This window comes from Lagenorhynchus albirostris, chromosome 7 (genome assembly GCF_949774975.1).
Source record: "Lagenorhynchus albirostris chromosome 7, mLagAlb1.1, whole genome shotgun sequence".
NCBI lineage: Eukaryota > Metazoa > Chordata > Mammalia > Artiodactyla > Delphinidae > Lagenorhynchus > Lagenorhynchus albirostris.
Genome location: NC_083101.1, coordinates 34,035,590 through 34,049,841, shown reverse-complemented (window position 1 = coordinate 34,049,841; position 14,252 = coordinate 34,035,590). Strand labels below are relative to the sequence as shown.

At 41.0% G+C, this 14,252-nt stretch overlaps 1 protein-coding gene across 1 annotated transcript; it reads left to right on the top strand.

Annotated features, from left to right (window-relative positions):
- The first annotated feature begins 653 nt into the window (after nt 1-653).
- Nucleotides 654-935, top strand: LOC132522834 (molybdopterin synthase sulfur carrier subunit-like). Its single transcript, XM_060153381.1, has one exon. The coding sequence runs from the start codon at nt 654-656 to the stop codon at nt 933-935; it is 282 nt and encodes a 93-aa protein (XP_060009364.1).
- Nucleotides 936-14,252: the final 13,317 nt, after the last annotated feature.

Genomic DNA, 14,252 nt, shown 5'->3' with positions numbered 1-14,252 from the left:
TACCAGTGATGTGAATATAGCAATTTGTTTTCAAACTCGTGATTGTACACCAGTTGAACTGTCATGCTCTCAATTTCAGAGATGTGCTGCAACATCCATCCACTTATTCTGAATTTGCCTTTATTCCCCACTCATCCTGTCTCTGAAAGCCATGGTGACTCATTGCTCTGCAATTAACTCTCTTTCTTCAAACTTGAATTGCCTGAACTAGTTGGAGAAGAATGATATTCCAAATACAACTAGTCTCCAACTATTACTGTAGAATTGTCTCTTTCTCCCCTCAAGTCTATCCATTTTTGCTTCATATATTTTGGGACTCTGTTTTCAGGTGTATATATGTTTATAGTTGTTACCTAATTTAACACTTATTGATGGATTAAATTTTTATCAACATATATTGTCCTTCTTTGTCTCTTGTAAACTTTTTGCTTAAAATCTATTTTATCTCCAAAAGCACAGGCAACAAAAACAAAAATAACAAGTGAGACTACATCAGACTCATAAGTTTCTGCACAGCAAAGGAAACAATCAACAAAATGAAAAGGCAGCCTATGGAATGGGAGAAAATATTTGCAAACCATATATCTGATAAAGAGTTAATACCCCAAATATATAAAGAATTCAGGGATACCAGGCTAGGGTTCCCTGGCGGGATGGTGCCACAGTGCCAGGTGGAAGTGTTGTATTTTGCAAAAAGTGCTGAAATAACAGGAATTCGTTCGGAGACCATTTCTGTGTCACAAGAAATAAAAGCATTGCAGCTGTGGAATGAGATAGAAACGCAACATTCTGGATTGACTGATGTCAGAAATCAGGTGATATTTGCTGTTCCTCAAGAATATGTCAAGCTTGGAGATCAGCTCCTCCTGCTTCAATCAGGAGACGAAATTGCCATTATCCCCCCCACCCCCCCGCCCCCGGTTAGTGGAGGATAGTGCTTTGGAGCCACCTGAGAAAGATATAAATGAAGTTGAAGCGAAATCTAAAGGTATAATAAAATTCACATCTGAGAAACTTTCAGTAGATGAAGTCTCACAGCTGGTGATTTCTCCACTCTGTGGTGCAATATCCCTATTTGTAGGAACTACAAGGAATAACTTCGAAGGGAAAAGAGTCATTAGCTTAGAATATGAAGCATATCTACCAATGGCAGAAAATGAAGTCAGAAAAATTTGTAGTGACATTAGGCAGAAATGGCCAAACACATAGCAGTGTTCCATCGACTTGGCTTAGTTCCAGTGTCAGAAGCAATCATTATGCTGTGTCCTCAGCCCATAGGGCTGCATCCCTCGAAGCTGTGAGCTATGCCATTGATACTTTAAAAGCCAAGGTACCCATGTGGAAAAAGGAAATGTATGAAGAATCATCATCATCTTGGAAAAGAAACAAAGAATGCTTTTGGGCAACTGATGATTAAACCACTTAGGTTTTTAGAGTCCTAAAATTTAAACTTGGTAAATTCTTATCTTTGATCATGTTTTGATTTTTCTTCTCCAGAAGATAGTTTACTGAACATAATCTTTTATGTTACACCAGTGGAACAAAAGAGAGAAAAAAAAGCAAAATAAATGAGTGCTTAGGATGAGGGCTTATAGAGGAAAGAAAGGCTTTAGGGAAAAAAGGGAAGAATAATTTAAATGTAAGGAAAGATGCCTGTGTTAGACATATTATTCTATGACTAAGTTCTAACTGTAACTTGACTTACACTGAGGTGTGGCCCCTCCTCAGTGACTGTCTCAGAGGCTGCCCCCAACCCCCTACCCCTATGCTCAGTGATATCATTATTGTCAGGGATATGTTTTGAGAATGTAGGCAGAACTGGAAGGTATAAAAAGTCCTTATTGGATACTCTTGGTATGATATATTTTTAGAATTTATATATTTTTAAAATAAGCTAAATAAACATGATTTTAAAAGTTAAAAAAAAAAGAATTCATACAACTCAACAGCAAAAGAGCAAATAACCTGATTTTTAAAATGAGCAAAGGACCTCAATAGACATTTCTCCAAAAAAGACATACCAATGGCCAATAGTACATGGAAAGATGCTCAACATCACTAACCATCAGGGAAATGCAAATCAAAACCACACCTGTAGGATGGCTATTATCTAAAAGTCAAGAGATAACAAGTGTTGGAGAGGATGTGGAGGAAACCTAACTCTTGTGCCCTGTTGGTGGGAATGCAAATTGGTGCAGCCACTATGGAGAACAGTGTGAAGGTTCCTCAAAAAATTTTTTAAAAAAATAAATAAAAATAGAACTATCATATGACCCAGCAATCCCACTTCTGGATACATATCTGAAGTGAATAGAATCACTGCCTCATAGAGATATCTGCACTCTGGTGTTCATTGAAGCATTATTCACAATAGCCAAGGTATGGAAACAACCTGAGTCCATCAACAGATAAATTGGTAAAGAAATGTGGTACATACATACTATGGCATATTATTCAGTCTTGAAAAAAAAAGAAAGAAAATCCTGCCACTTGCAATAACATGGATAAACCTGAAGAACATTATGCTGAGTAAAATAAGCCAGACACAGAAAGACAAACATCACATGATCTTACTTACATGTGGAATCTGAAAAACAAACAAACAAAAACAAGTAGAACTCATAGCAACAGAGAGTAGAATGGTGGAGAGATATCCATCAAAGGGTACAAACTTTCAGTTATAAGATGAATAAGTTCTGGAAACCTAATGTACAGTATAGTGTCTGTAGTTAATAATAACATATTATATACTTGAATTTTGCTAAGAAAGTAAATGCCAAGTGTTCTCACCACCCACACAAAATGGTAACTATGGGAGGTGATGGATATGTTAGTTTGACTGGGATAATTATTTCACATGTATAATTGTAATTTAATCTATTTTGCCCAATAGTAATGTAGTCACCCCTGTTCTCTTTTGCTCATTATTTGCATAGAATATCTATGTTAAAAACAGCAGATGCCCGCTTCTGCAGGATAACCGATAGACCCGTATCCAGAATGATGCTCCAGGTCTCCATGGAGCCTAGTAATACAGATAAGAACAAAAAAAACAACTATAAGGTAAGGCAATGTATCCCATAAAGATGTACATCACACATCTAAGATGCTGTGGAAGACCTTCAACTCAATGATTCATTCGTACCTTCATTTTACAGCCCCTGAGCACTTATTCTATGCCACGGCCTGAGCTGAACACAGCACTGAGGCATTCATGGCCCCTGTGCTCTAGAACTTGCCCCTGATGCAGGCAAGCAGGGCCATTTTAAGACATTCATAGGCTATACCTAAGTTTCCATATCTTTGAAATGGTGATAATAGCACAACTTCATAAAAATGCTGTAAGGAGTAAATTAGTTTAAAATGTGTAAAGTATTTAGAATAGTGTCTAGTACATGTAAGCACTCAATAAATGTTACCTATCATCAATCATCATCATCATCACCAACTTTAATTACTTTTTCTTTGGAAGCTGTATCCCACCAGTTAAATTTTAAAATTTTGTACTGTAAAAACAATTTTTAGTGTAAACATTTTACATTTTAGTGTAAAAATGTTTTACTGTAAAGTAAGTAATTTTTCTTTAGAACTTATACTTAATTTCAGATTTGTGGTGTTCTTTTCATGTTTGGGAGCTAATAAATTTTGCAAAAGTGCTTGAAAAGCTCATAAGACCATCCCTCTAGACTCCCGTGGATAACATAAACCTAACCAGAGTGACCATGTAAGGCTGCACAGGTGGATTTTACTGTACAACTCTAAGGAAAACCAATCTCATAGACTATGAAGTGAATGCCCCCATCCCCAGAGATGTGTACTGCTGCAGCCCTGGCCCTGCAGGTGAGGAAATCAAGGATAGACACACAATGCAATAAAGATCACTTCCAATTGGGAGAAAAGAGATGACTTTATGGAGGGATGACATCTGAGCCAAGTCATGAAGAGCAGAAAGACTTCAGTCCACAAAGATGCTGTGAGAAGGGCAATCCAGGCAGAAGGGATAATAAGAGCAAAGGTAGGGAATTCCCTGGTGGTCCAGTGGTTAGGACTCCATGCTTCCACTGCAGGGGGCATGGGTTCGATCCCTGGTTGGAGAACTGAGATCCCACAAGCCGCACAGCACAGCCAAAAAAAAAAAAAAGAAAGAGCAAAGACAAGGTGTACATCTGTGGAAGAGCGAAGTGTGAGTAGTTCTGTTTGGTTGGAGCAAAAGATGTGTGAAGGGTGGAAGAAGGAAATGAGCTTGGAGAGAGATAAAGGAGCCAGATCAGGGATGGCTTTGAATGCCAGGCTTACAGTTTAAACTTTGTCATGTGGGCAGTAAGTTGTCATTGCATGTTTTTGAGGTGGGACGTATCATAATCAGAGCTGTGCTTTAGGAAAGTTCCTCTGGCTGCTGGTGTCGGGGGCGGGCTGGAGCGGGCAGAAGCTGGAGATAGGAGGCCTGTAAGAAGATGGTTACAACTCTGGAAGTTAGAAGTCCAAAATCAAGGTGTTGGCAAGATCATTCTCCCTCCAGAGGCTTTAGGGAAATCTGAATCCATTTGTTGCCTCTTCTGCTGGCTGTTGGTGTTCCTTGGCTTGTGGCTACTCACTCCAGTCTCCGCCTCCTTCTTCACATGGGCTTCTCCTCTTCTCTTTGTGTCTCTCCTCTGTGTGTCTTTCATAAGGGCATTTGTCATTGGATTTAGGGCAGATCTCAAAATCTTGGAGTTACTTAAATCTGCAAAGACTCTTTTTCCAAATAAGGTCACATTCACAAGTTCCAGGGATTAGGACATGGACATATCTTTGGGGGGCTCCCTTTCAATCCACTCCACACCTGTCGGCAAGAATGTGGAAAAATTAGAACCCTCCTATACTGCTGATGTGAATGTAAGATGGTACAGCCACTTTGGAAATAGTCTGGCACTTTCTCAAAAACGGTAACCTAGAGTTACCATGCGATCCAATGATTTCACTCCTAGGTATACACCCCAGAGAAATGAAGCCGTGTCCACACAAAAACCTGTACATGAACGTTCATGGCAGCATTATTCATATGAGCCAAAAAGTAGAAAGAATCCAAATGTCCATCAACTGATGAATGGATCAATAAAACGTGGTATAACCGTACAATAGGATATTGTTCAGCAATAAAAAGAAATTAAGTGCTGACTCATGCTACAGCATGGATGCATCTTGAAAACATTCCAGTATGCTGAGTGAAAGAAGCCGTCCACAAAGGGCCATATATTGTATGATTTCATTTATATGAAATGTCCAGAATAGAAAAATCTATTAGTTAGACTAGTGGTTGCCTAAGCTTAGGCGTGGGGATGTGGAAGAAGAGGATGGAGTTGAGGAGGAATGGGGAGAGACTACTAATAGGCACGGGGGGTTAAGGAAAGTGATAAAAATGCTCTAATGTTGACTGCAATGATGCTTGCACACCTCTGCGAATATACGAAAAAACACTGAAGTGTGCCTTAAGTGGGTGAATGGTATGGTGTGTAAATTATATCTCAATAAAGCTGTTATTTAAAAAGTAAATGTGTAGCACTGCACCCAGCTCATAGAAGTTCCTCAATACTCCGGAGTTACCCTCCCCGCAGTTCCACCGTCCTGTGAATACTCTGACAGGGGTCCATTACAACGGCCCCACCTAGACACAAAGGTGTGTAAATTAGGGACACATTCAGATTAGCTGGCCACAGTCGCTCAGGCACATTCAAATATTTCCTGGGTACCAGCTACACGGAGGAAGCTGCAAGACTATTGAAGATTCAGAGATGAATTGCCCGTGCACCCAAGATGCTCAAGATGCCCTTTCACAGAATGAAAAAGGGTGTGGTCTTTGTCTTCCTGCTCCTCTAAAATTGCCTTAATTAATTCCTCTTCTCTTCTCCCCCGCTCCACACTCCGGAAGATTTTCTCAAAGAAAACTGCAATAATTATGTATTTACCATTGCCAAAACCACGCTTGTTTCTTTTAAAGGGAAACATATTTAACCTTAGCAGATTTCCCAGATTCAATTGCCCATGGGACACCTTACAAATGATCTTGCCCAACCGTCTCATTTTACTGATGAGGAAAATGACACCCTATGGGGACGGGGAAGAACTCACTCATAGTCACAGAACATCAAGAGCAGAAGCCAGATGAACACCCCAGGCTTCTGATTCCAACCTAAGGCTCTTTTCCCTTTAACATTGGAAATTGATGACATAGGCATCTTGTTTGTTTAGATGCACCGATCTCTGATCACCTCTGTGCTCCTCGTGACAGTGAGAGAGGAAACGTGGAGGAGTAGTTAAGAGCATGGATCCCAGAGCCAGGCTGCCTGGGTTTAAGTCCTGGCTCCACCACCAGCTGGGAGTCCTTGAGACAGTTAACTGAATCTCACTGTCCTCTGACATCCTCATCCTCAATACAGCGAAGGTGAGACTAGTACCTCCCTCACAAGGTCGTTGTGAGGATTACATGATTTAACATGCATAAAGTAATGTGCATAACTTGCCTCAAAGTTGCCTGGTAAAAAAAGGAAGGAAATTCGGACACAGGCTACACCACGGATGAACCTCGAGGACATTATGCTAACCAAAATAAACCAGTCACAAAAAGACAAATATTGTGTAATTCCACTTATATGAGATGCCTAGAGAAGTCAACTTCATAGAAACAGAAAGCAGAATGGTGGTTGCCAGGGTCTGGGACGAGAGGGGAATGATGAGTTGTTGTTTAATGGGTTCAGAGTTTCAGTGCTGCAAGATGAAAAAGAGTTCTGCACGATAATGTGAATACCTTGTACTTAACACTACTGAACTGTACACTTAAGTTAAGGTGGTAAATTTATGTTATGTGGGGTTTTTTATGTATTCCTGGCACTCGGGGAGAGCTGCAGTCACTTACTATCCAGTTTTGTCATGGTTTGATGAGTGAAAGTGACGGCAGACACTCACCCGTAGTAGCTGCTTTAGGTTCCCTGGAGGCAAAATGTCCTCATATAGAAGTTCCTCCTTCTCTACCAGGACTTGAACTCTAACATAACAATTGCTACCCAGCAGTGAAGCAAGTTGTCATCACTCCTGGCATGCTCCATTCCAGAGGGCTCCCATCTGAGGCTTCTGCTAGCTGTAACTCCTCCAAGACTCCATCTTCCTTCCTTCAGAGCTTAGGCCAAAGCCCCGACCTCAGAAGCCTTCCTCCACCTCCTGGCAGGCTGCCTCCAGTTCTCCTGCTTCTGAGAATAGCTGACAATCTCTCTGGGGCCTTTCTACCTACGATTAGCGTCCTGGTTCTACAGTCCAACAGTGCGTGAGGGCAGGATGCAAACCCGGAAGCAGAGGTGCTTAGCCTGTTGGATGCACATCTGAATGGATGAGTTGAACTTTCATGGAGCTTCCAGGTCCACAAATACTTCCTGCACAGTAATGGATCCCTTTCACTTCACGCATTTGCATTCTATTCCTCTCTCTGAAAGCACTCAGCACTCCCTGCCTTATATAACTGACAGGAGGTATGCCCAAGGCTTCTCTCCACTCAAGATCATGAGCTCCCTAAAGGAAGGGACTAGGGCTGAGCCATCTTTGTATCCAGGGTATTTCTCACAAAATTTTACTTAGGGTTGAGATGAAAATATGTTGAACTAAATGTGTTTTACTATTTTTAAAAAAGATTTTATGTTCCAAAATATTAACCACAGCATTATTTATACTAGGAAAAAACTGAAAATAACCTAAATATCCAGCAATAAGAAAATGACTGGGCTTCCCTGGTGGCGCAGTGGTTGAGAGTCTGCCTGCTAATGCAGGGGACACGGGTTCGAGCCCTGGTCTGGGAGGATCCCACATGCCGCGGAGGAACTAGGCCCGTGAGCCACAACTACTGAGCCTGCGCTCCGCAACAAGAGAGGCCGCGAGAGTGAGAGGCCCGTGCACCGTGATGAAGAGCGGCCCCCGCTTGCCACAACTAGAGAAAGCACTTGCACAGAAACAAAGACCCAACACAGAAAAAATAAATTAATTAATTAAAAAAAAAGAAAATGACTAAGTTAATTATAATGAAGCTTGATGAGACATTCTGTAGCCATTCAAAATAATAAGTATGAACAATGAATAACAAGATAGAAAAGGTTTATGAAATGAAGTAAAGCAGAGAAAGTAGGTCATGGAGATGTGTACACAATCTGACTACCGCTATAATTATCAACATACATTAAATGCTAAGCACTTTATAAACATTTTCCCACTTACTTCTTATGACCCTTTGGATTAGATATTATAATCCCCCTTTTCCAGATAAGAAAATGGAGGTTTGTAGAGGTTAAGTACCACGCTTCAGGTCTCACAGTTGATGAGACATACAGGCATGACCCAGACCCAGATGGTCTATGCCAGCCCCAAAGTCCAAGCCCTTAACCACTTTGTTACACTGTCTTCCAGCAAAACCAACTCTATAAGTATAGTGGTATTCTCAGAGAAATGAGAGCTGAAACTTCAGGCAATAGGTGATGAGTATCATATTAATAATATTATTCAACATCATTTGAATAGTAATTTTAAAATATTTAAGGATAAGAAACAGGATGCCAATGATAGAATTTCATGAAGGCAGCAAGGTGGAAGGATATCTAGAGACAGGGTATGCCCCTGAAAAAGCATCTGAGAGCTGGCTAGATTGATGGGGGAGCTCCTTTACTGGGAAGGGAAGCATGATTTGTTCAGTTCAGTGAGGCCAGCACAGGGCACCAAAACCTTGGGAAATGCTTGGTGAATGACTGAAGGAAGGAAGGAATGAGTGAATGAATGGGTGAGTGACCCTGAGAGCTGCTTAGGAGGCTACTGGTGCTAACTGTTGGGAGAAGTAATGGGCTGGTTCCTGGGACAGAGTGTATGAGTCCCAGGAATGTGTGTACGTGTGTATGTGGGGCTGTGTACACGCGCGCACGTGTGTAGGTGGGACTGGGAAAGCAGGAGGAAGAGGCAGGAGCCTTTGAGAGGCTGGGATCCAAGCAGCTTGGATTTAGTCATTCTCTCAGCTCTAACCTCTCTCGGCTAACGGTATGGATCTCAGCCTGAGATCACCAAGAAGCCTGTGGAGGTTCAGCCATCCATCCTGGCTGCCCTACTCCCACCCACTCTGGCTCCACCTCAGTTCCACCCATTCCAGCCTCAGCTTCAGTCTGCTCTCCCTTTGCCTGAAAGGTTTGGGCTTCCTGCAGACAAACTGTGTGTGCTCTCTGCTTTATCTCCATTATCTCATTCCATTCCGCCAGCAAACCTGCAGGTAGGTTCCATGATTATTCCCTGAAGTATAATCATAAATATATATTTGGTCTTTGCCTCTAGTCCCTGGCACAGAGCTCCTCAAACCTTTGGAATTTCCTGAGTGATAGAGGTGACAGGAGAGTCTTGTTACTCCCTATAACTTTCTTTCAACCATACCCAGTTTATACTAATGAGGTCACTCATGAGACCTCCCAATAGCTTCAGGATGAGGGCTGGTTACCCAAAAGATCAAGACTTGATTAGAGGGTTGAAACTTTCAGCCCTACCTTCCCACCCCTGACCTGGGAGGGAATGGGGGAGGACGGGGGTGGGGAGATAGGATGGAGATTGAGTTCAGTCACCACTGGCCAATGATTTGTATGATTGTATACAATCAATCATATGTAATGAAGCCTCCATTATATTAAAAAAAAACCCTAAAAGATGAGTTCAGAGAGCTTCTGGGTTAAGGAACACATCAAGGTGCTTGGGTCGTGGTGCACTCCCACTCCATGGGAACAGAATCTCCTCTACTCGGGACTCTGGGATCTCATGCTATGTACCTCCTCATCTGGCTGTTCATTTATATCCTTCATAATAAACTGCAATAGTAAGTATAGCATTCTCTGAAGTTCTGTGAATTGTTCTCGCAAATTATTGAACCGGAGGAGAGGGGTTGTGGGAAATCCTGACTGTGTAGCCAAGCCTGGCACATAACCTGGGGACCCACTACTTGTAAAGTGAGGGCAGTCTTGTGGGACTGAGACTTTAATCTGTGAAGTCTGACAGTAGCTCCGGGTATCGATGTTAGAATTGAACTGAATTGCAGGACCCCTAGCTGGTGTCAGAGAGCTGGACAAGGGGTGTTGGAAAACACACCACATATCTGGTGTCAGGGGAAGGAAAAAACCCTCATTCCCATTTTACAGATGAGGACCCTGTGACTTGGAGAGGGAAAACATATTGTCCACAGTCACACCCCTGGCAAAAGCTAAGCACAGGGTCTGCTGGACTAGGTTGAAGTCCTAAGTATGTCATTAACTCCCTCACCTTCCACAGGGGATTAGGGAACCCTGTTTCCTTCATTCATGAGTGGCTTCAAGGAGCCATTGAGATGATGAACGTGGAACCACTTTGTAAATTGGGGAGACAAGAATTGGAGAACAAAAAGTTCTGCCGTGGGTTCAAATCCCAGCTTCATTGCTCATTTCTTGGGTGACCACGAATAGTTAACCTCTCTGGACTTACTTCCTCACCTGCAAAATGAGGGAAATAGCACTGACCAGTGAGGATTTAATTAGATATCAGATGTCAGGCACTCCACACACTCCCTGACACAGAAAGCTCTAGTAAATAGTAGCTCTTAATAATAGCAGCATGTTAAATCCAGGAGCTCACTAACCATAGTATTTATTTTTTTAACCAAAAGACAGGAAGACATAGTGTCAAAGCCATATGATATCAGGGAATGTGATTTACATGGAAATAAGAAAATTCTGAATAAACAAAATAAACCAAGGCTGGTGTGAAAATAAGACCCTGAGGCTCTGGTATCCTTAGAAGCCATTTTGCCTGTCATTCTTGTTTCATTTCCCTAGCTCTCTGTGGGGATGGGTTTTTAAATAATTTGACTGTTGATTTGCAAACAAATCCTCATTCAAGGTGATCAGCAAGTGCCCTCCATTCCTCTTCATTCATCCAACTATCTGTGTATTTAGCACACATTTACCCAGGAGCTGCTTTTGGCCAGGCCCTGCAGTAAGTGCTGGTGAACACAGTGGCAAACCCAGACCCATTCCTGGCACCAAGAAACTTCTAGTCTAGTCCAGAAAACAAACAAATCAATCACCTGGTACAGGAAAGGGACAGCTTCCCTGAAGAGGTGGCACATGAGGAGCCACCTAGTCAATGGCTGGGAGAGAGAGGTGAGGGCAGGTCAGGACAAGGTAAGAGAAAAGCCAGAGAGTTGTTTGGAAAAAAAGGGCAAGTAAGGAGATGTGGTGGAGGAGGAGCCCGGTGAGATGGGAAGAGCCCTGATCTTAAAGGATGGCGCTGGGACTTTGTACCAGATTAAACATCTACTTGAGCTAGAAAAAGTGGGCAAGGACAGGGACTGGGGAAGATTCATCATGGCCACCCAGGAGGGTTTTTGTTTGATTTGTTTTTAGTCCTAGGGTTTCAAAGGAACTAGACGCTGAACCCAGCTGTATATTAACCTCTTGTTCGATTTTGGCAAACCACCGTTGTCTCTCTAAGCCTCATTTTTTAAATTGAAGTATAGTTCATTTACAATGTCATGTTAGTTTCAGGTATACAACACAGTGATTTAAATATATATATATACACATACATATACATATGTATTTTTTCAGATTCTTTTCCATTATAGGTTATTGCAAGATATTAAATATAGTCCCCTGTGCTATACAGTAGGTCATTGCTGTTTATCCATTAGTAGTAGTAGTAGTGTATAACTGTTAATCCCAAACTCCTAATTTATTCCTCCCCACATCCCGCCTTGGTAACCATAAGATTGTTTTCTATGTCTGTGAGTCCATTTCTGTTTTGTAAATAAGTTCACTTGTATCATTTTTTTTTAGGTTGCACATATAAGTGATACCATATTTGTCTTTCTCTGTCTAACCTACTTCACTTAGTATGATAATCTCTAGGTCCATCCATGTTGCTGCAAATGGCATTATTTCATTCTTTTTTATGTCTAAGCTTCATTTTTATCAACTCTGAGGCTAAGAGAGGAGAGGAGATGAATTCAAGATTACAAAACTTGAACCCAAAATCCAGGCTCAAACTGGTCTGTTCATATCTGATTTTGGGGGGAAGAGTGCTTATAAAATTGAATATCACTGAAAGGATCTTGGATGAATTACATAAATAAAATAAATAGTGTGCACATGAGTAGGGCTGTGGCTAGTGTCTGTGGCAGCGATAGTGTCTGTGGCAGGATGGCATAGAACCTAAGTGTTTATAAATTCAAAATAAGGATAAGATTGAAAAGACTGGTATGTGAGGCTACCTGAACAAAATCAAACACAGACAGCATTCACTCTTCTCACTCCAAAAAAGGACTACCTTGCCCATATCCTTTAAGATTATAAGGATATGGACAAGCAGGAAAAATGAAGCAGTTATCAATCCCTGGTCTCAGAGGATTCAGCTATGAACTGGTTTCTATCCATTTCCTATCTAAAACCTACCTGAAATTTGGCAATATCTATTACATATTTGAAATATTTGTACCCTAAAAAAAAAAGATAAAATAATATATCTATGCCCTATGACCTAGTAATTCTACTTCTGGGAATCTATTCTAGAAAAAATAGTGAAAGATGCAGACAAAGACTCATGTACAAATATATTCATCAACACATTGTTTATAATGACAAAATTTGGAAACAACTTAAATGTCTGTTTTAGACTGGGTTTCCCCAGAAGCAGACCCTGAGGCAAGGTTGTGAATGCAAGTAGTTTATTTTAGAAGTGATTCCAGGAAGCACCAGTAGAGGAGTAAGGAAATGGGTCAGGGAAGGAAAGAAAGCCTCTAAAGTGTGAGTTATTAAGCAGGTTTCCACCATGGATGAGTGGAGCTCAATCCCATTGGGAAACACTAGGAAACAATGTAGATCACACCTCAGAGCTATCCCACCTGGTGAATGAGGAAGCTTGGGCATTTACCCACCAACTCCCCATCTGTCATTGTTTGATGTGGCTTCTGGGAGCATTAACTTCCTAAAATGTCCATTTTGCAGCACATATGGACTAAGAGGAGAATCGTAGGTATTTATAGTAAGCAGCCTCCAATGTGCAGAGGTAAGTGCCAAGGTGATACAGGGAGGACACTGACAATTTCCAACAACAGGTGAATGATGGATTATCAGAGGCCAATAAAAAATTGCTTTTTAATGCTGAAGAAAATTGAAACTTCTTTCTCAGAATGCAATAGAAAAGAAAAAAAAGACTAAATAGTGAAAGACAAAATGATAGACATAGAGGAAAAACAAGCATAAGCCAATAAACATGTAATTGGTGTTCCTAAAGAGATTAGAATAAATGAAACAAGCTATAATAAAAGCTATAAAAGAGAATTTTCTAGACATGAAAAATGACCTAGTGAGAATTGAAAGGCTTTAGCACTTCCTGTGAAAAATCAATGAAAAAGACTCCATTTAAATGTATTCTGGAAAGCAGAATCATAAGCAATAAAAAGGGAAAAATCTCCACCGACAGAAAAAAGTTAACACAGAAGAACAAAACTCAAACTGGCCGCCTCTAACTTCATCTGCAAAAGTAGTGTGAAAGGTAATAAAGTAACATACACAGAGTTTTGAAAGTTAAAAATGTTGTGAACTAATAACTTTACATAAGACCCAGTTGACTTTCACATAGGAAGTGAACGAAGAAACTTGGGAGAGTAGTTCCACCTGTTAAAAGAAAGAGGGAAATGATATAGCACCCAAGGAATTTCCAAAGATAAAGTTCTTATAAAAACTAATAGCTAGACCCAGCAATCCCACTACTGGGTATATACCCTGAGAAAACCATAATTCAAAAAGAGTCATGTACCAAAATGTTCATTGCAGCTCTATTTACAATAGCCCGGAGATGGAAACAACCTAAGACCCCATCATCGGATGAATGGATAAAGAAGATGTGGCACATATATACAATGGAATATTACTCAGCCATAAAAAGAAACGAAATTGAGTTATTTGTAGTGAGGTGGATGGACCTAGAGTCTGTCATACAGAGTGAAGTAAGTCAGAAGGAGAAAAACAAATACGGTATGCTAACACATATATATGGAATCTAAAAAAAAAATGTCATGAAGAGCCTAGGGGTAGGACAGGAATAAAGACACAGATCTACTAGAGCATGGACTTGAGGATATGGGGAGGGGGAAGGATAAGCTGTGATAAAGTGAAAGAGTGCCATGGACATATATACACTACCAAGCGTAGGGTGGATAGCTAGTAGGAAGCAGCCAC